This window comes from Cuculus canorus, chromosome 3 (assembly GCF_017976375.1).
Source record: "Cuculus canorus isolate bCucCan1 chromosome 3, bCucCan1.pri, whole genome shotgun sequence".
Lineage (NCBI taxonomy): Eukaryota > Metazoa > Chordata > Aves > Cuculiformes > Cuculidae > Cuculus > Cuculus canorus.
The window spans coordinates 74873155-74894406 of record NC_071403.1 but is presented as its reverse complement, the minus strand read 5'-3'; the positions used below and the strand labels follow the sequence as shown (position 1 = coordinate 74894406).

The 21252-nt window shown below is 53.5% G+C and overlaps 1 protein-coding gene across 1 annotated transcript; it reads right to left on the bottom strand.

Annotated features, from left to right (window-relative positions):
- Nucleotides 1–15: 15 nt before the first annotated feature.
- On the bottom strand, nt 16–21004 carry PYGB (glycogen phosphorylase B). The gene is made up of 20 exons (XM_009562521.2): nt 20277–21004; nt 17674–17775; nt 14908–14986; nt 13975–14078; nt 12000–12131; nt 9390–9501; nt 8834–8916; nt 7375–7518; nt 6773–6865; nt 6499–6645; nt 6222–6385; nt 5777–5891; nt 4281–4382; nt 3996–4143; nt 3055–3113; nt 2579–2720; nt 2065–2272; nt 1492–1626; nt 1267–1333; nt 16–1018 (listed from the first exon to the last, which is right to left on the bottom strand). The coding sequence occupies exons 1-20, from the start codon at nt 20517–20519 to the stop codon at nt 866–868; spliced, it is 2532 nt and encodes an 843-aa protein (XP_009560816.2). The 5' UTR covers nt 20520–21004; the 3' UTR covers nt 16–865.
- Nucleotides 21005–21252: the final 248 nt, after the last annotated feature.

Below are 21252 nucleotides of genomic sequence, written 5' to 3'. Positions count from 1 at the left end.
AGTCTAACCCACAGGTCTTCTGGTGGTTTTAATGAGTTGGTGTCACACAGGGCTACTGGTGCGCTACACAGCACTACAGATGTTAAACTGATCTGTGCACTGAAAGGGACACACGGAATGGCATGGCCCAGCTGTGGAGGGATGTAGGGGATGTGCTACACGCTCCCCCAGCATCCTGCTGTGCCTGGAGAGCTGAGAGCCCACCAGGGTCAGCCACCCAGTTGGCAGGGGCAGGTACAATGCGCTCTGTGCAGCCATGGAGGCTAAAAATCCCTGGAGTGGCTTGGTTGCTAGGCTTTTAGTTAACAAAGAGGTGTCAGCAGAGGCTACAGCAAGCTCTGTGGCAAGAAAGGTGCTGATCCCAAACCGTTTCTCCGTCTGGCACATGGCCTTTTACATTTAAGAGCCAGTCCCCCCTTCCCTAGGTGACTGGAGGGGCAGGCAGCAGCCTCTCCCTCTACCCAGACCCACTGGATGAGGACATAGGATGCTGTGTGTTGGTTAAACCTGCTCGTGGGGCAGACGCAAGCAGGCCAGGCCAGGCTGCATGCAGGGGGGAGAGAGGAGGGTTTAGTTGGAAAGCCCTTGTTAAGCATGGAGAATGCTGTGGAAGACAGATCCGTGGTCATCTCGCTAAAAGCACTACGCAGCACATGCAGGCTAGGTACGTGGGGACAAACAGGGTCCTTGCTCCTCTCCCCCAGTGCCTGCTCCTCAGACAGGGCTCCTCCTCAAAGCATCCTTCCGCCCTCCTGAGGGAAAGGTCATGTTTCTGCAGAGCCAAGCCCATCCGACTGGCAGTGAAATGCAGGTGAGGCCTCCTAGGCTGGGAACCCATCCCTCCTTCCTTCCTTCTGTGCTCCCATCAATCCCGGGGGAGGTTAGGTGGGGGGATTTTTGTGGCAGATGGCTCCACGCCCCAGATCTCCCTGGCGTATTCCATGATGGTCCTGTCACTGGAGAACTTGCCCGAGCATGCGATGTTCCTGATGACTTTCTTAGTCCATTCCCGGGGGTCCTGGGAAGAGGAGAGGCAATGGCAGTGGTCAATCCCTCACCCGGCTCACCGGGTGATGGTTCTGGACACTGGGCTGGGGTGTGGGGCTGCCACAGCGACAAAACCTGCCCCACGCCCACACAATGTGGTGTCTGTAAGAAGGGCTCCACAGGGGCATGCTCATCCCAGCTCATCGCCTCCCATCTCCCTGCTGCACTGCCACAGGCAAGGACCACATTCCTTTCCCCTGGACAGTGGGCATCTCTTACCATGAACAGCTGGTCCACTTGCCCTTGGCATTTAATGTATGCCTCATAGTCGGCAAACACCTTAAACCTGAAAGCCAAAGCAGAATGAGGCGAGGGCCGGGCAGCACTGGCATCTCCCTGCGGGTGGGGAGGGATCAGCCCCAGTGCAGAGGCACCCAGGCCTTGGGAAGGAGCTCTGGGCAGGCTAAGAGCAGCCCACCAAAGGGAATTCTTGGCAAGACTCACCTGTCGTGGTACATGAGCATGTTCACAACATCCCTGAAGCAACCCGGGTCTCGAGGGGAGAAAAAGCCACTGCTGATCTGGTCGACAGCTTGCCGCAGCTCCGGTAGGCGCTCATAGTACTCCTGTGCATTGTACCTGTGCCCGGCAGAGACAGGATAAAGGGACTGGAGGCCCTGGAGAGCAGGACCTGACGTGTCTGGGGCAGGGAGGGCAGGCAAGGATGTCATATGGCTCCTGGGTGAGGCAGCCTTGCTCCTGGAGTTGAGCCCATCAGACCATCCCAGACCAATCACAGTGCCTGGAACGCTTTGTGCCCAGGCTCACACCCCATGGTGCCCGGTCTGCATCCTTGCTGGACCATCCACCGACCAGCCCAGGGTGGAGGCTGCCTCCAAGCTCCCCCCCAACTCCTTTTTCCTTCTCCACAACCACCCAGGGAGTGTTGGGACATGGCTGGGACATAACAGGGACGGGGGTGTCCCTTCCAGAGATCATGGCTCACCCTGCCAGAGCTGGGACCTGTATCCCTATCTGATAAGCCCTTCCATGCACTGGGCTCTCCCCAGCACCCACCCTTGGCGATCCAGGGCCTCCACATCCTCCACCCGCATGCCGAAGATGAAGAGGTTTTCTTCGCCTGCCTCCTCAGCCATCTCCACGTTGGCCCCATCCATGGTACCGATGGTGAGGGCCCCGTTCACCATAAACTTCATGTTGCCGGTACCAGAGGCCTCCGTGCCGGCTGTGGAGATCTGCTGGGAGAGATCCGCCGCTGGGATCACTGCCGGGTGCAAGAGAGGCAGGAGTTAATCCCTGGCACACTGCAGCTCCACACAACCTGGGCCCAAGGCAGCAAAACAACCCTTAGCATCTGCTGGTGGCCCTGCTGACCTCAGCTTTGGCCCAAACAGTGTGGCTCTGGGGCTGAGCCAGGCTCAAGCCCTGCTGCAGCCTGGCTTCCTGCCCCATGTGGATCCCTTAGGGTCTTCCTAAGGGAAAGCCAGATGATCTGCAACAGCAGCCGCTTTCTGGTCTCAGCTGCAACACGCCCAGTTCCTGCCGTGTACTCACAAAAGACCAGACATACCCTTCTCGGCCAAGGACACCCGGTAGTTCTCCAGGAAGATAACCTTAAGCCTGTCCCCCACGTAGGGATCGTTGTTGATGACCTCGCCAACTGATGTGATGAGTTTGATGATCATCTTGGCCATGTGGTAGCCAGGGGCTGCCTGAAGAAGAGCAGCAGAGAGATGGTGAAGGCTTTTAAGGAAGAGCATGAGAGGTGCCAGCGTGGGTCCTCAAGGGGAGAATCTGGGCTTCATGTCTGCTGTTCACATGAATCAGCAAAAACACTCTACTGGGAGGAGAAGTCCTGATCACAGGGAAAGGGTGACAGGGCCTTGTTTGGTGGGATTAGTCCACAAAGGTGTTCCCTGAAAAGCCCGCCAGCAGACACATGCTGGTTAACCTACAGTGGGCCCAGCAAAGCCACCGAAAGGGGTCAGTGCCTCCCCCCACACCCCCGCTGAGGCACGCGTGCAATGAGTCTGAAACGCACATTACCTTTCCTCCAATCATAATAGTCCTGGGCACAATGGATTTGGACGGATCGCTTCTGATGCCTGGAAGAGCAGGGCATAACACAACTGAAATGAATTCTATCAATTCTGTGATCCAACCTGACACAGTGGAAAGTGTCCCTGCCCATGGCAGTGGGCGTGGAACTGGATGAGCTTAAAGGTTCCTTCCAACCCAAATCAATCTATGATTCTAAGATAAACTGGGCAGTTCACTGTGTGCATCAGAGCTGGGCTTGGATCCCAGTCCATGCTGTGTGGACCCAGCAAATGTGCAGGACCCTGAAGCCCCACTAGGCATCTGCCAGAGCTGTGCTGGGCAAAATTGGGCTGCAAAGTCCTCCAAAAACTATTCAAGCCAGCATGACACAAAGGTCCAATGACTTGCCTCCCTGCAGGAACCAGCAGCAGCCTGAAGCGTACGCTGGGAGTGGGGTCTTAACTGATACCAGGTCAGTCCTAACACCTGCAGTACAGGTGTGGGGGTTACCTGGGCCCTGGGACACAGCTGGGCTGGAGATAGGTTGGAATTGATGACCTCGATGACATTGCCCAGAGAAGTCATGGCTGCCCCGTCCCTGGAGGTGTTCCAAGGCCAGGGTGGAGGAGGCTTTGAGAAGCCTGATCCAGTGGAAGGTGTCCCTGCCCATGACAGGGGTGTTGGAATTGGGTGGGCTTTAAGGTCCCTTCCAACTCAAACCATTCTATGATTCTATAATCTTAGAGGTCTTTTCCAAACTTAATGATTCTATGATTCTATAAGACATGGCTATGAGCTTTTCCTCAGAGCTCTGTACGACCCTTTAGACGCTCTGTCTTCCCTCCTGGAGAGAAGCCCCTTGCAACAGAAGAGCCAGGCTCAGGAGTCCTTGGCCACCAGCTGCCATTCTCTGACATCCCTTGTCTACCAGGCCAGGCAGGACTTACGGTTGTAGAGGGTGATAGCATGCAGGCAGTTCAGCAGTTGCCGTTTGTACTCATGGATTCGCTTGACTTGAACATCGAACATGGATGAAGCGTTGATCTTGACCTTGTAATGTTCCTCCAAGTAGGCTGCAAACTTCATTTTGTTCTCCTGGCAAGAAAATCTGATGAGAAACAGGCATGGGTTCCCAGGCCTTGAGCCAGAAGTGGACATTCACTGCTGAAATGCTCCTGGGAGCACAGTGCCTTTAGGCTTCTTACCCCCACACTCCCTCCAGCACACATTACCTGTTTGACTTTTGCCACATCCCTGATAAAAGCCTCATTATCAATGAAATCCAGTAGCTTCTTCAGCTGGTTCAGGTCTGTGATAAAGTCTTCCCCGATTCTCTAAAAGAACAAACCGAGAAAGGGGTGTCTCACCCATTAGACACCTCAACCACCCACAACTGCGCTTCCCCAACAGAGATGCCACAATTCCTTTGGGAACTGGAAGAAACACCCTGGCCTGGAAAAGGGGGGCAGTTTCTTATGGCCAGGTTACTTCTCTGTGTTATCAGGAAGCCCAAAGGTACAGGGGAAATGGGGCACTTGCAAACACCCGCACAAAGTCCCTCTTTCTCAAGGAGCATTAGAGGGATGATGTGTGCACAGGTACCAGGGCCTCCTGGAAGCTGGAGAAACTGATGGGCAGAACATGAAGATAAATTTAATTGCAGGATGTTATCCAGCTATAGCATGTCAAGGTGTGAAGCCTGGTAAACCAGAGACAGAACTGGGGCTGGAGCTCCAAGGGGAGCCTGTGAATGCTACTGCAGACACTGCATTTCACACCATAGAACTGCCTAACAGGCTGTGTGTAACCATAAAATCATAGAAACACAGAATGTCCTAAGTTGCAAGGGACCCACAAGGATCATTAAGTCAAACTCCTGTCCCTGCACAGGAGAACCCCAACATTCACACCATGTGCCCGACGATGTTGGCCAAATGCTTCTGGAATATTGTCAGGCTTGGTGCCACAATGGCTTCCCTGGGGAGCTGATCCAGTGCTCCACCACCCCTTGAGTGAAGAACCTTTTCCTAATGTCCAACCTAACCCTCTCCTGGCACATCTTCCTGCCATTCCCTCGGGTCCTGTAATTGGTCACCAGAGAGGAGAGATGAGTGCCTGCTCCTCCTCCTCACCTTGTGAGGAAGCTGCAGACCAGAGATGAGGTCTCCCCTCAGCCTCCTCCAGGCTGAACAGACCAAGTGACTTCAGCCACTCCTCATATAGCTTCTCCTCTAAACCTCTCACCAACTTTCTGGCTTCCTCCTCTGGACACTCTCCAGGAGCTTTACATCCTTTTTATCCTGTGGTGCCTGAACTGCATCCAGCACTCAAGGTGGGGCCACACCAGTGCAGAGCAGAGCAGAGCAGAGCAGAACAATCCCCTCCCTCGACTGGCTGGCAATGCCGTGCTGGATGCCCCCAGGACACGGTTCCCCTCTTGGCTGCCAGAGCTCACTGCTGGCTCAAGTTCAACTTGCTGTCAACCAGAACCCCCACGAGGGCAGAAAACCAGGTCCAAATTTCTGCAACTATTTTGGCCAACTCTTCACCACTGACTCCAAAGCCCAGCCAGTCTCACACCCACGTGTGCATCAGGTGTGCTCCTCCCAGGCTATCTGTGCTCACACCCGGCCAGGTGTCAGCCTCCAGTCTGATCAGACCACACGAAGAGGCACTCAGAAGCGAATGGGTCCTGCGCAGCCCCTCACTTCAGATGCCTGTGACTCACCTCGGCAATAATGTCAGCCAGTCCTGGGTTGCACAGCAGGAGCCAGCGCCTCGGCGTGATCCCGTTTGTCTTGTTCTGAAACTTCTCCGGATCCAGCTCATAGAAGTCCTTGAACCTGGAACACAAGGGAACTCTGAACCACCCACCACCACCCAGAGCTTCAGCTGGAACCCCACCGTGTGTGCCCTGACTCTGGGCAGTCTCTGAGGATCTCCTTGTACCAACCGTGAGCTCTCTATGCTGCTTCTCACCCCCTTTCTCAGCTGGAATGCCAAGGACTGCACCAGCTCCAAAGGGAGACGAATCAGACCTTGAATCAGACAGTTTCCCTGGCAGGGCAACCACAGCAGCCCTCGGCCCCTTATGACTCCAGCCAGCCCCCAGGCTTCCAGTCAAAGCCCAGCGAATGGAGAGGGTGCGTTCCTTGGGCATCCCCCAAACTCACACTGAGTTCTTCACGATGTCTGAGTGGATGCGGGCGACGCCATTGACCGCGTGGGAGCCAATCACACAGAGATGTGCCATGTTAATACGTTTGCAGTCTCCTTCCTCAATCACCGACATCCTCCGGAGACGGTCAATGTCCCCTGGGTAGAGCGCTGCCACCCGCTGCCGGCAGGCAGAGAGAGAGGGAGATTAGAGCCTAGAACGTTCTCATCATAAAGGCAGCCAGATTAAGACCCCCCAGAGCTCCCACTGCCTGTGACCAGCCTGATCCTTACATCCAGATGCATTTGGTTGAGGGCGTAAATGATCTCTAGGTGACGCGGCAGCAGCTTTTCAAACATAGAGACCGGCCAGCGCTCCAGGGCTTCGGGCAGCACAGTGTGGTTGGTGTAGGCACAGGTCCGCTTCGTGATCTCCCACGCCTGCAGCACAGACAGGAGGTTAACATGGGTGAGTCCAGGCTTGGAGGGAAAAGGAAACCCCATGTGAGGACAGGAGAGCAGCTCCTTCCTCTGCCAGGTTTGGCACGGAGCTCCCAGCCTTGCTCACCTTGTCCCAATCCACTTTCTCCACATCCACCAGGATCCGCATGAGCTCCGGGATGGACAGGGCAGGGTGGGTGTCGTTTAGCTGAATAGCCACCTGCAACACAGACTTGCTTGAGTCAGATCTGGCAGCAAAAGGACTGTGAAAGTGTCCCGCATGCGTGGGGCTGGGGTGAGGGTCAGCCCCAAGCCCTTTCTCACAGCACACACCCCAGAAGCAGACAGAGCTCCCAGGAACAGAGCTATTAAACATTTGCAAGTTTTGCTCCAAATCACACATTTTTTTGCGTGGAATCTCCTATTTTCCAACCCAAATTGCCAAAGTCTTTGCCATACCCCCACTTAGAATCAAAAAACCATTGAGTTTGGGACAGACCTCCAAGATCTTCCAGTCCAACCATCAGCTCAACATTACTGTGCCTACTAAACCATGTCCCAAAATGGCACAACTACACGCTTTTTGAAGACCTCCAGGAATGGAGACTGCACTGCTTCCCTGGGCAGTCTCTTCCAATGTTGGACACTTGGTCCTGAGCATCCTGCTTTCCCTCACAACAGGCAAGTCTGGCTGAAATGCCCCTGGACCCTCTGTGCCCACAAATTCACCTTGTCTGGGAAGGTTTCAAAGCACGTTCTCACAGGGTCTCGACAGCCGAATTTGGAGGACTTGAAGCGTCGGATGATGTCTTGGAGGGTAGCAGCCACCACGAAGTATTCCTGTTTCAGCCGCAGCTCCTTGCCTTCAAAGAACTGCAAGTTGGGGGACCACAGCTGTCAGTGCTGCAGCTGCTGCCCTCACTTGGCAATCAAATCCCTGAAGATGTTCCAATCCACCCTGACGGGCTTCCCAACACGTCTCAGCACCTTATCGGGGCAAATGTGGATGTTTCTCATACTGCCTCTGACTACAGCAGGGACTGACAAGGGGCTCAGCAACCCAAACCGCTGCCTCCAGAGGGAAAAAGAACCTGCCACATCCATGCTCCTCCTACAGGGCAAGCACAGCTCCCTCCCTCACTGCAAAGCCCCTTACAGGGCTTTTGAAAAGGATTTTGGATTTCTTGCAACAGCCAGGAGCCAGTATCCCTGGATACACCAGCTGCTTCCTACGCACACTACACTTCATAGAATCATACAATGCTTTGGGTTGGAAGGGACCTTTACATGTCATCTAGTCCAGCCCCCTGCAAAAGCAGGGACATCTTTAACCAAATCAGGTTTCTCAGAGCCCCCTCCAACCTGACCTTGAATGTTTCTGGGGATGGAGACTCCATCACCTCCCTGGGCAACCTGTGCCAGAATCTGACCACCCTCACAGCAAAAAATTACTTCCTAGTATCTAATCTCAAACTCCCCTCTTTCATCTTAAAACCATTCCCCCTCATCCTATCCCCGCACTCCCTGATCAAGAGCCCCTCCCCAGCTTTCCCGTAGCCCCTTTCAGTACTGGAGGCTGCTCTAAGGTCTCCCTGAGGCTTTCTCTTCTCCAGGCTGAACAACCCCAACTCTCAGCCTGTCAACAGACCGGCTTTACACTGGTCTATTTTAAACCACCAGCAGTAATGAGAAGGTGAGGGTAAATGCAGGACATGAGCTTTTCCAGCACAGATGTTAATCCATGACTAGACAGTGAGGGCTCTTCCCTTTTGGATCTGGTGCCCAGAGAGTGCGTGGCCTGTCACAGGCTCTGCATTGAGAAAACCCTTGAACTGTGGATGGAAATGAGTGCCCCCTCATGGCTGCCTCTGAAACACAACTTAACTTTGGCAAAGGATAAGCCATGTAATTTGGCGACTGCCTTGACTTTGAAGGAATACTAAGTCTTCCCCTCCAGGGAAGGGGAATGGAGCAGCTATACAATATGGGCCAGACTCTCAGCTGCCATCGGTCAGCAGAGCTGTGCCTGTTCACTGAGAATTCCAGAGACAACCTGTTGTATTACAAATCCTCAAACTAGAACAACAAACATCAGGTGGTTGTGACTCCCATTGCTTACAAACAAGGTGATACAAGGCGGTGAGGATGATCCTGAGCAGCAGGGAAGAGAGGCAAGAGAGTCACTCACGTTGTCGTTTGGGTACAGGACTCTGGATATATTTTCTGCCAGATTTCTGTCCAACACCGCCTCGATGTAGTCACCCACGTTGACTGCAGAAAGAGAGAAACACACAGAGCGCTGCTGAGATTCAGCAGAGCCCTGACATTGTGCTTTTCCCTCTTTTCTCATAGAAGGATCTGTAACAGGAACACTCAGACTGGTATTGATGAAATATGAATGGGAATGTACGTGTGTGTGAAAGGCAACAGAGAGACAGCAGGCGATGTGATAAGGGAAAGGCATATCTCCATGCAGTTCCTCAAAAACCACACACATCAGGAAGGACAGACAGAAACCGAAGGCAAATAGCAGCCAGAAAATGCAAGGAGAGCAAGCAAGTGACCAGCTATCTTGGTTAAGGACTAAGGAGAAATGGAGCAGGGCAAAGAAGCACAGAGACTGCAATCACACTCAACTATTAAAGGGGTTTCTTCAGCACTAAGAGATGATGCTGCGTAGCACCTGACATGGCTCTCCCCATCTGCTTTATCCAGAAAAGGGGCCATGGAGGGATAGCACTTACACTCTTGGAGGTTGAAGTCGTTGGGTGCTTTGGCAGACCACAGCCTCATGGTGTTTACAGTGTTGTTCTTGTATCCTGGCACTGGCGTGTCATAAGGCATAGCGAGGACAACCTGCAAAAGGACAGTATTCCCCTATGATTAGCAGCATGGTGGCCTCAGAGAAGGTGGGAAAGCAGCTGAAACCTCCTGCAGGAAGAATCCAGAGGACACAGACAACTCCTGGCTGAGGTAAGAATCTCACCTCACTACGATGAGCTTCACAGACCTCCCTGTTATCATGGGCACTTCCAGCAAAGTGTTAATAGAAGAAGCAGAGCTGTTTGGAGCTTTACTGACAAACTGGAGTTACAAGCCCATTAATTAAACATAAAAGAGAGTTGCAAGCAACCTGCTGACTTTCCTATACCAACTGCTGTACCTGTTATTTATTCACCACAGAACTGCAACCATCCTCAGCTGGCCACTGCAATTCTGTATGTGCTGGGGTAGGGCCAGGGTGTTGGGACCTTCATTTTTCCATCTGGGATAAACTCCACAGCCCGAATCCTGCCCATTAGCCTTCTGCAGCCTGCCAGGACCAAACCCTACCACTGCAGCACCAGTCTGAGAGCAATTCACCCCATGTTCAAGTTTTGTTGAATCTGCCTGGGTCAATCCACATCTCCAGCACCCAAACGGAACGTAAGGAACAGTTAGCACAATCTATGGATGATACTTAAGCATCAGGATGCTGCGCACATGGCTACAGGGATTAACACTAGGGCTCCCAGCTCAGATTACACCAGCCAGGCAAGGCGTGGATATGCTTCCAAGCTTGCCTGCTCCAGCTCACTGCTGTGCCAATATCTGCGTGCCTTCAGACCTGCTAAGCAGCAAGAGAAGTCACCCTGACTTCAGTGCAGAACAAAGATGCTGAGGGCTTGTGCCAGCAGAACTGAACGGTGCTTGCAGAGCATGGCTCTGATCTGGCAGCACAGAGCCTGGGCCGCCTCTCCAACACTGGCCAAAGGAGCCAGCATCCTCCTGGACAAGTCAGAGTGTACTGGCACAACAGCCCGGCAGCTAGAGGCTGTCCCCAAGCAAAGATGGGAGAGGCAAGCAGAGAACTGCAGGAGCTGTGTTCACAGGGCAGGGAAAACCCAGCATGCTGGCCCTGAGCAGCCTCTTTGTGCTGGCATCAGCAACACCTCCCCTCTGGGGAGAATCAGCAAGAGCTCAGGCTCTCAAAGCTGCACTTACCAGCTCTGAACATGGAAGCAGGCAGAAAGCCTGCCCTGCCTGAGCCACGAGACTGGGGCACACATCACATGAACTGAGCGATGCTATTTTTGGAGGCTGCATCTTCAGCTTTTCTGAGCCTTGCCAACTTCTTCCTTTAATGGCGCTATCTGAAAATTCACCTCCTTGTAGGAAGGGGCATTTCCACTGCACTGCTTGGGATCCCTGAAATCCCAGACTACCACTGGGATCAGAAGAGGAGCACACTGAAAGGCAATGCCACACTGTCCCGCAGGGGATGTCTGCTTCCCCGGAGAGCTCTGGCACAGTGACTCCATGCTGTTCACGGGCCTGTGGTGTTGAATCCCAGCACTGTGTGTGTCTTGGGAATGGCCTAGGTCACTGCACAGCCTTCGACAACCAGGTTCCTTGGTAAAGGACCTGGTTTATTTCTCCTCTGAGCAGGCCCAGGCAAGTTTGCAGCTGAACTTCAGCTCTTGGCACTGAAGAGAATGGCTTGGCTTTATGACCGTGCATTCCTCAGGTGGACAGAGCTGGCTCAGCAAGCCAAGAGACCCCTGAACATCACAGGAAGAAGGCTATGGCCTGTTGCTGAATCCCAGAGAAATTCATAGTCTTTCCTCCCTCCATCCTGGGCAGTGCTTAGACAGGAGAGACTAAAACATTTTCAATCCTCTTAATAAATCTCTGTCCCTTTAAAACTTGCCTTCCTCAGCTGTAAGACAGGAACGCATTTACAACGCAGCAGCCTGTGCTCTGAGGAGGCACCTGCTCCTAATGCACAGCATTACCTCCCCAGCTGTGGGAGGTTGAAGAAGTCTTGCTATGCCATAAAACAAGGCTTCCAGACAAACTGGAGACTTGAAACCGTGCCTCCAGCCTCCCCCAAGGGCACTCTACCTATATGGGAAAGAGGAACTTGCTCTCATCACAGGAGTTAAACACGCACAGGATTGCTCCACAGACACCCATGAGATGAACCTCCACCCCCAGCAGCAGCACCAGAACCACCTGCAAAAACAGGGGTTTGAGTGAGCGGTAGCCAGGAGCCTAGCACAGCTGCCAGGGATACAGGCCTCCTCCAACATAAATCCATTCAGGACTGTTGGGATTCACCCTGGAGATCAGACAGGAAGAGGCTCCAGCTGATCTGAAGTCACAGCTGTGACTGAAGATCATCCCTCTTTTTGCTCAAATCACCCTTCAGCCGCAGCAAACAAAGCCACCTTCATAATTGCAAGGGAGAGTTTTACCAGACTGGGAGAGAAGTGACATCCAAACACTTCAGGCAGCCTGGGACAGACTCTGCCCCTCTCCATGCTATCCTGGCCCATCCTCCTCTAGCCCAGCAGCAAAGTAGATGTTGGTACCTGGGTGTCGACCCACTTCACTCCCTCAGGGGTGTGATCCACACGGCCATAGAAGTGCACAGGCAGCATGTATTCTGGGCGAGCTTTCTCCCAGGGATTGCCATAGCGAAGCCAGTCATCAGCCTCCTCCACCTGCAAAGGGCAAATGAGGTTCAAGCAATGGCTTCTGGCTCTAAGTGAAGGCTAAACGAGGCTCTCCAAAGGGAGGCCAGTTTATGGAATCATAATTAAGGTTGGAAAATACCTCTGAGATCATCCAGTCTGTCAGCCCAACACCATTGTGCCTACTAAACTGTATCCCAAAGTGCCACCTCCACAAGGTTTTTGAACACCTCCAGGGATGGAGACTCCACCACTTCCCTGGGCAGCCTGTGCCAATGCTTCACCACTCTTTTGGTAACGAAATTTTTCCTAATATCCAATCTAAAGCTTCCCTGACTTGAGGTCATTTACTCTCATCCTGTCACTTGTTACTTGGGAGAAGAGACCAATACCCACCTCACTACAATCTCCTTCCTGGGAGTTGCAGAGAGCGATGAGGTCTCCCTCTCAACCTCCTCTTCTCCAGGCTAAACAACCCCAGTTCCCACAGCTGCTCCCGATAACCCCTGTGCTCCAGACTCTTCCCCATCTCTGTTCCCCTTCTCTGTAAAAGCAAACCTTTACTAAGCTGGCTCTAAAAATGGATATGTAGAGGCCTCTAGAGGACAGCTGGGCATTTCGAAGCATGGATGACTACATCCCAGCTGGAATACATAAATCAGCCTCTATGGGCTCTGCAGCGCTGTACAGGTTTAAACCATCCAAGCCACTGCACTCAGGCTATCTTGAGGTCTTTATATCCAGTTTGACCTTGACAATGGAATATGTGGAATGTGGTTCCCTAGACACCCATGCGGGCTGTTCCTGGCCACAAACCACCCTCTGTAATCCCAGGTCTTGCTAACTGCTCTGCCTTCTGCCAGAGAGGATTTATCGTCCCTGTTCCTAACAACATCAGCAGGAGTGAATTCCGCAGAGCCATAGAGGCTGATGTACATCAGGAACCAGAGGGGCTGAGGCACTCAAGAGTGATGCTCCATGCCTGCAGGCACTTCTCAGGTCTGAGCCGCAACCCAGCACAGCCACCACCCCTGTTCTTTTTAAAGTAACATCAAGCCAATCACAGTGGATGCTTTTTCACCATTTATAGGGCCTCACATTGCAGATTCTTCTTGTGGAAGAGGGAAAAAACAACCCTCAAATCTCTCACCCCCCTGACTTTTGGAGAGCTATTTTAAGGGCAAAAAAAGTCCTTTCTGCTCAGAAGCAAGGCAAGTTCCCTAATGGAAACCATTTCCAGACATCCACCAGGGAAACCTGCCAGCTAGGGCTTGTTTTTTGCCTGTTTTCAGATGCAAAATATTATGATTGTTAATGGTACAAGGAAGTCCCTCTTAAAGCCCCTGCTGTAGAGTCTCCCAGAGAACCCGCAGGAGCAGCAGCACCCCAGGCACTTGCATGCGTTCTATCACGTTCAAATTCATCCTCACTCAGACACTTCCATGAGGTTTTTAGCTACATCTCCATCCTTAGCCTGACTCCTTGCCAGGCTGGATGGGACTCTTGAGTTGCTGCGGCTGTGCCACAGAGCCTCGGGCACAGAGACCTCTGGTCCCAGCCATACCCTGCGGGATCAGCTCCTATGCCACCTTGGTGGGTTGGTGACTGGCATAGGTGAGCTTGAACGTGTCCCTGGATGAGCGCCTGCCACACGTGTGCCCCACTGCCCTCATCACTTCTCTTTGCTCATACAATCAGAGTCACAGGGTCGGCACAAGCAGCAGACCACTGTGCACCAGTTGATGGGCTCAAACACCTGGTTTATGAAAAGGTACTGCAGTGCCATTGTGTGGCCAAGCCTTGTCCACAGGCAGAAGTGGCCACTACAGCATGAAAGAGAAGGAGAAAGGGTAACTTGAATTTGCCAATGTACCTGCCAGCCATCGACAATCTTCTGATTGAAGATACCAAACTCGTAGCGGATGCCATAACCGTACGCCGCCAGCCCCAGTGTGGCCATGGAGTCCAGGAAGCAAGCTGGAAGAGCAGAGCTTGGTCATGCTGCCAGAAACCTTACCCCTCGCTCACTGCATCTGTTACCGTGTGCTGTGCATGGGGGTGATGAGCACATGACCAGTGCTGCTGGGAATATGTATTACTAAGAGGAAATCCATGTGTGGAAGGGACAGAAAGGGACAGCCTGCAGCAGGACCCCACGCATGTACTGCCAAGCCACCAGGAATACCCCGAAGTTCATGGTGATGAGGTCAAGTCACCAAAAACCCAAATCCAGCCCTGTTGCAGTGAAAGCTCAAGGTGCCCACACCTTGCTCTACGCCTGCCTGCCCCATACAGCTTCTGACTTTGACCCACTGCTCTGCCAGCTCCTTCACTTGCTCTTGAAGCAAACTCTTTCAGCCCTCAATCCTGGGCAGCTCTGGTAAAGATAAGCCCCGACATTTCCTCCACACTGGGGAGCTCTTGCCTCCAGAGCCCCATGGGACAGGCAGACTAAAATAGCAGCCAACAATCTGCCTACTTGACAGCTGCTTGGGTGCCTCTGAAAAGTGAGAGAATTCACAGGGAGGTGAGGAGAAAAGCTCCAGACAGCCTCTTTCAGCTGCAGACTACACAACTCCATCTCCTAGCCACTCTGGCTGGGGAGGGGGGGTCTCGTTTCTGGCCAGCCAGGAGCAGGCAGGAGGGTACCGTGCTGCTGAAGGGCTGCAGAGTGGATGAGGGCTGAGGTCTGTGTGTTGTCCCACTGTGATGCCAGTGGTGAGAGTGGGACAGCCTCCAGCCAGGCCATCACCTTCAGTCCCCGTGCACTTCTTGCGAGGAGAGGGCTCCCCTCTTCCCATATTACCTGCCAGGCGGCCGAGGCCTCCATTTCCCAGCCCAGCATCTTCTTCAATTTCTTCCAGCTCCTCCAGGTCCAAACCCAGCTATTAGGGAAAGAGCCACAGCAAACATGTCAGCACTCGAAGTCCATGCCACGGGGCTGCTCTCCGAGGAGGGCAAACCAGATCTCAAACCAACCCACATCACAGAAAATTAAACCCACAGAGGTCTCTGAATCCTCCACCCCTTCCCTCCCCACAAAGCATCTCCCCAGCCTCCAGCCCCTGGACAGCCCAATTAATTGGAAAACAATTTATCCCATCATCAAACACGACTTTCCCATGAACTAGGTTTCCTTAGAGACCTCAAACAAAACACTCGTTTCCTGGCAGGCCTTCATGCCAAGAGGCCCTTCCACCAAACTCGTCACTGGAGATAGGATGGCAAACGGCCAAGTTCACACACAAAGGACTGCTAAGTCCTGCCCAGGTACACATGCCGTCCCTCTGCTCATGCCTGCCCTGTCCTTGAGGAAGGGCATGACCATGCTGGCAGCTGGTTACTGCAGCATTTGCCGTGATGCTCCAGGCCTTCCCACATCCTGCCCAGCCTATCTCCAAGCTCCTTGGCTGGAGTCCATGGCTGGAAGTGGTTGTCTCCTCTGCTGCATCTCTCAAGCCATTTGTTCTCTAGACCTAGGGCTGCTGCCAGATAAAAATTAAGCAGGCCAGCAGCAAGGACTCACCAGGGGAAAGAGTCTTATGAGGAGCAGCTGAAGGAACTGGTGCTGTTTAGCCTGGAGAAAATGAGGCTGAGGGGAGACCTCATCGCTCTCTACAGCACCCTGAAAGGTGGTTGTAGCGAGGTGAGTGCTGGTCTCTTTTCCCAAGTAACAAGTGGTAGGATGAGAGCAAATGACCTCAAGGTGTGCCAGGGGAGGTTTAGATCAGATCTTAGGAAAAATTTCTTTACCAAAAGAGTGGTGAAGCATTGGAAGAGGCTGCCCAGGGAAGTGGAGTCTCCTTCCCTGGAGGTGTTCAAAAAACGTGTAGATGTGGTGCTTAAGGACATGGTTTAGTAAGCCCGGTGGCGTTGGGCTGACAGTTGGACTGGATGATCTTAGAAGTCTTTTACAACCTTAACGGTTCTATGATTCTAGAAGATATGCTGCTGCTCAGAGGGCAGCAGTGTCTTCCTTCAGTGCTACAGGTGACAGGGGGGAGTCAGGCCAGCACCATGGCTGCTCCCTGACCTGCTCTCCCAGCCCTTCAGCAGTAGCAGCCTCGAGCTGGGAAAGCTTCACACACAGTGTGAAGGGGTCACCAAAACTGAGGCAAGTTGGTGACAGAGCCGAGCCAGATACAAGATCTCCCATCCCTGCTGGCCACCAGCCATGACGAGCTCCACAAGTCAGAGCCTACAGTGAGGGAAGCCTCAGCTTGCACACTGGGTCAAATTAGCATCTGCAAAATCCCTTACAATGGGACTTGAGGATCCCCTCTGAAAAAATCCAGCCTGCTCTCCAAAGCCTCAGAGAAGACACATGTCAGGTCTCTCCCTGGAAATCCCTTCGTATCCCTTGGCAGAGAAAGTGCTTGCCAGAACATTTCATCAGCAATTGTAGCACTTCATTTTGAGAGACCTTGGGAGAGCCCAGCTTCTGCTAGGAAGTGTAACATGGATCAGTCTGGGGCTGGGGGGAAGACAGAAGTGGAATAAAGCTTTTGAGCAAGAAAGTCCCAGTATGCATCCTCTGTCACAAAGGTCCCCATGCTGCTGCACAGGTGGCTGCAAGCTGAAGTAAACATGGTTTTGCATTTGTGATTGCCTTGGTGCTACTCAGCTGTGTTTCTTCCAGTTTGAATTCATCCAACGATATTTCAATCCAAGCAAACTATTTCCCCACCTTTCTTCCTCCTCAGAGACCGAATCATAGAGTGGTTTGGGTTGGAAGGGTCCTTAAAGATCATCCAGTTCAAACCCTCCTGCCATGGGCAGGGACACTTCCCACCAGATCAGGTTGCTCAAAGCCTCATACAACTTGGCCTTGAACATCTCCAAGGATCGGGCAGCCACAGCATCTCTGGGCAACCTGTGCCACTGCCTCATCACTCTCACAGGAAAACATTTCTTCCCAAGATCTCATCTCAATGTCCTCTCTTTTGGCTTAAAAACGTTCCCCCTTGTCTTTTCCTGTACTCCCTGATACAGAGCCCCTCCCCAGCTTTCCTGTAGCCCCTTTCAGTACCAGAAGGCTACATTAAGTTCTCCCCAGAGCCTTCTCTTCTCCAGGCTGAACAACTCCAACCCTTCTAAGGCTGTCAGACTCACTTTTATCTGGCAGTGCTGCTGTGGTGCCCTGGGTACTGGCATGTCTGGACTGTAATTTGGTGTTCCGACGCTCTGGTTTCCCCTTCTGGCCCAGCCTCCTCCATTAGATTACATCCCCTGTGATGAGCCATCATCTCTCCTAATAATGGAAAACTATTTGCAGCCTGGGACTCCTCAGTCTTTTGGGATACTGGTTGTTGCTTTCTGGATAATCTTCTGGATTTTCCCACTCATTACAGGAAAATGGTGGTTTAAGAAAACCATACTCTGACTCTCAAGGAACCCCAAGGTCTGCCCATGTTCTTCTCTAGGGGGTGAAAAATACTAGCAGAGAGCCAAGCCTCGCTTTGTTTAGTCAAAACAACACATACTTAAGAGGAAGCCCTGAGAAATAAAGACAACAAGCATGGAAAAATCAGGTCAGTTCCTCAGGCGCAGCCCAGTACTCTTAAGACTTCACCTGGTAAATGGCTTCATCACATGCGTTCTGTAGACCCAGGTTCACCATGGTGTTCTGCAGAGTGCGGCCCATGTAGAATTCCAGGGACAGGTAGTAAATGCGCTGGGGAGGCAAAGCGAGACATTTAGACACAGCACAGCACTGCGTTTTCACCAAAATCGCTTAGTTTTAAGAACAGACTCGAGTGCTTTCCAGAGTAGGAACGTCTTCCCAACCCGGCTCTTGGCGCCTGGTCCTGAACATCATGCACCACAGTTTGTTTGTCAGAAGGATCTCACGTGGGATGCCAGCCAGCCCTCCGTATTTCCCTGCCAACAGCCTTCTATAGAAAAATCTCGCTGCCTGTTAAGTGTTTCCCTAATTAACTGAGGGCAAGAATTATCTGGGATGCTGAATGGTGTATTTATACACCACCAAGCTCAGCTGAGGCAATGCTTGTGCTGGGCTTCTAAAGTTTTCCCATGCTGAACTGAAGTTGATCCAGAGTGTGTGAAAGCTGGAGTGAGTCCTGTGCACGCCAGCCGAGCTCAGAACCAGTCATCTTCCTGCTAGCAATCCTCCAGCTCTCCTATTGCACGGATCCTCCCGTTCTCCTCGCACTGAGTTTCATGCACACGTTCCACCCTGTCGAATAAATAAAACTGTCCCATGGGTGGCAGGGATCCCCGCACAATGGGCTGCTCTGCGGTGACCTTCCAAGTTTCAGAGAAGCTGTACCTGTGCAGGGAATGCTAATGAAAGCCTGATTGTTGGCTGTGCCAACTTCTGCCTTCCCTCAAATTTATCCCTATAGATGTTTTTAGAAACAAACAGGAATTTTTAACAGAGCAGTAGCCTGACTTTAAGTCATGCTTCTCTTTCAATTTCTTTACGCTGTACTACCTGTCAAATCCCTTTCCAATGTGCTTCTCCTTGAATCTCTTTCCTTCATAGCAGGAATCTCTCCCCACTAAGCAGCAGGATTACCTGCTCTGCTACCTTTGCTGGGAGTCAAAAAGGATCCATCTGCTCCTTGAGGCTCACTGGAAAGCCTGAAAACATGGCGTAATTGCCAAGTACTTGTCTCCTTTTGGCCTCCTGCAGGGACATGTTTCTAGTGGAAACCTACGTGCAGGGGACAGTAAGCAAACCCACTCCAAGCTCCTCTTAGCCTTGATGGGATCTGTACAATCCCTGCTGTTAGTGCAGCAATACGGATCAGAGCGCATTTGAGTGAGTACGGATAAAAGGGAGAGCTCCGTGCACCGGCATAACTCCAAGGGCATCATGTGCAGCCATACGGGTGTGAAAGTGCAGATTATTTCTTGTGACAAGGCAATATTCCTAACTCCAAGAGAAGAGACGGTGGAGGGAGCTGCCTGCATGCTGGGCAGATATCTCTCCCATTAAGTGCTGGATCGGGTCTTAATTCCAAATTAAGGCTGAATAACATCCTGTAGCACCCAACATCTCCAGCATCACCATCCTGACTTGATAAGTGGGGAGAGAGGAGGAAGCAGGCTACGTCCCCTGGGAAACACCAGCTTCCTGGGGCGTGGTGACCTGAGAGAGCTTGTCTGGTTTGCACAAGGCAAGAAACTTCTCTCCAGCCTCAAAGCCAAGCTGCTGGTGAGTTCTGCAGGAGCAAAGCCAGGACACGGCTGTGCCAAGACATGGAGGTGACCATGCCCACAGGGGACACTACCGTGGTGGTACGAGTGCAGGACATGGTGGTGGTGAAGTGTACAGAGCATCTGGCAGCAGCAAGGCCCACGTAAGTCCATGTGAAGATGTGGTCACAGGGGGATGACAGGGACACAGCTGCAGGGAAGTTCTTTGGGACAAGGCTGCAAAGAAGCCTGGGACACAGCCATGGCAAACTGCATGAGGGACACAGCTGTGGTGATGCCCATGGGGGACACAACCATGGAAGAGTTGGGTGAAGGCCACAGTGATGCATGGGAGGGCCACAACCACAGCAAGGGGCCACAGTTGTGGTGATGCCCAAGGGGACATGGCCACGGTGACGTGTGCAAGGGACATGGTCATGGCAATGGGCCATGGCCGTAGTGACACCCAAGGGGCCACAGCCACAATGAGATTTGTGAGGAACAATGCAAGGAGCCATGGCTGTGGTGATGCCCAAGGGGACATGACCACAGTAAGGGGCCATGGCTGTGGTGATGCCCAAGGGGCATGACCACAGTAAGGGGCCATGGCTGTGGTGATGGCCAAGGGGACAGGACCACGGCAAGGGGCCATGGTTGTGGTGACACCCAAGGGCACCATGGTGAGGTGCTTGAGGGACATGGCCACGGCAAGGGGCGATACTGTGGTGATGCCCAAGAGGACAGGACCATAGCAAGGGGCCATGGCTGTGGTGACGCCTAAGGGGACACAGCCAAGGTGCGGTGTATGAGGGACACTGCAAGGGGCCATGGCTGTGGTGATTGCCAAGGGGACAGGACAACGGCAAGGGGCCATGGCTGTAGTTAACGCCCAGGACGACACAGTGAGGTACGTGTGAGGGATACATCTGTGGAGATGCCACACCCACAGTGCACGGGTCCAGGGGACAGGGTGATGCCCCCGGGGAGGTGCGTGTGCCGTGTCCCCTGTCTCACCTTGGGGTCCCGCTCGTAGTAGTGCTGCTGGGTGCGGATCCAGCGTCCCACCAGGTGGTCCCGCACCGTGTGCGCCAGCGCGAAGTAGTAGTCGCGTGGGGTGGCGACGTTGCGGTCCTTGACCAGGGTGAAGTGCAGGTGCCGGTTGAAGCTCTTGCGCACCTCGGCCACGTCCCCCAGCCCCGCGATGCCCCGCACGCTGATCTGCTTCCTCCGCTCCCCATCGCTCAGCGGCGCCGACATCCCGGCCGCTCCCGAGGGAGACGGACACGGCTCTGGGTCTGGGACTGACTCCGGCTCCGGGTCGGACTCTGGCTCTGAGACCGACTCTGGTTCCGGGTCTGATTCTAGCTCCGGGTATGGCTCTGGATCTGACTCTGGTTCTGGTGCCGAATCCGGTTCTGGCTCTGGATTTGGTTCTAGGACCGACTCCGGTTCTGGCTCTGACTCTGGGTCCGGCTCTGGCTCCGGATCCGCTGGTTCTGGCTCCGGATCCGCTGGTTCTGGCTCCGGGACCGACTCCGGATCCGGGTCGGACTCTGGCTCCGGTTCTGACTCTGGGTCCCGCTCTGGCTCCGGGTGCGGCTCTGGCTCCGGTTCCGGCCCTGGCTCCGGGTGCAGGTCCGGTTCTGGCTCCGGGCGCGGTTCCGCCTCCGGTTCTGGCCGGGGGTGCGGGTCGGTCTCGCCGCTGCGCCTGCGCCCGCTGCCGGCGCCGGGGCGGATCCCGCGGGGTGGGACACGGGGCGGGGCGGGGCGAGGAGGCGGGGATGGGGTGAGGGGAGGAGGATGGTCCAAGGCGGACGGGGTCAGCGTCTGGGGATGTGAGGGGTCGGGTATGGCGTGTGGGGACAGATGACACCAAGCTGAGCGGTGTAGTTGCCACGCCGGACGGGATGGAAGGACGGGATATCATCCAGAGGGAGATATCCAGAGGGAGAGGCTGGAGAAGTCGACCTGTGAGAACCTCATGAGGTTG

Bases quoted from the DNA above. Each gene is read 5' to 3' on its own strand.
- PYGB (XM_009562521.2), bottom strand. From the start codon at position 20,519: ATGTCGGCGCCGCTGAGCGATGGGGAGCGGAGGAAGCAGATCAGCGTG. The intron at 9,502-11,999 runs GTACCAACATCT...GTCCTTTTGCAG, and splicing joins TGAAGTGGGTCGACACCCAG to GTTGTCCTCGCTATGCCTTA. The intron at 4,383-5,776 runs GTGAGTCACAGG...TTGTTCTTTTAG, and splicing joins TGGCTGACATTATTGCCGAG to AGAATCGGGGAAGACTTTAT.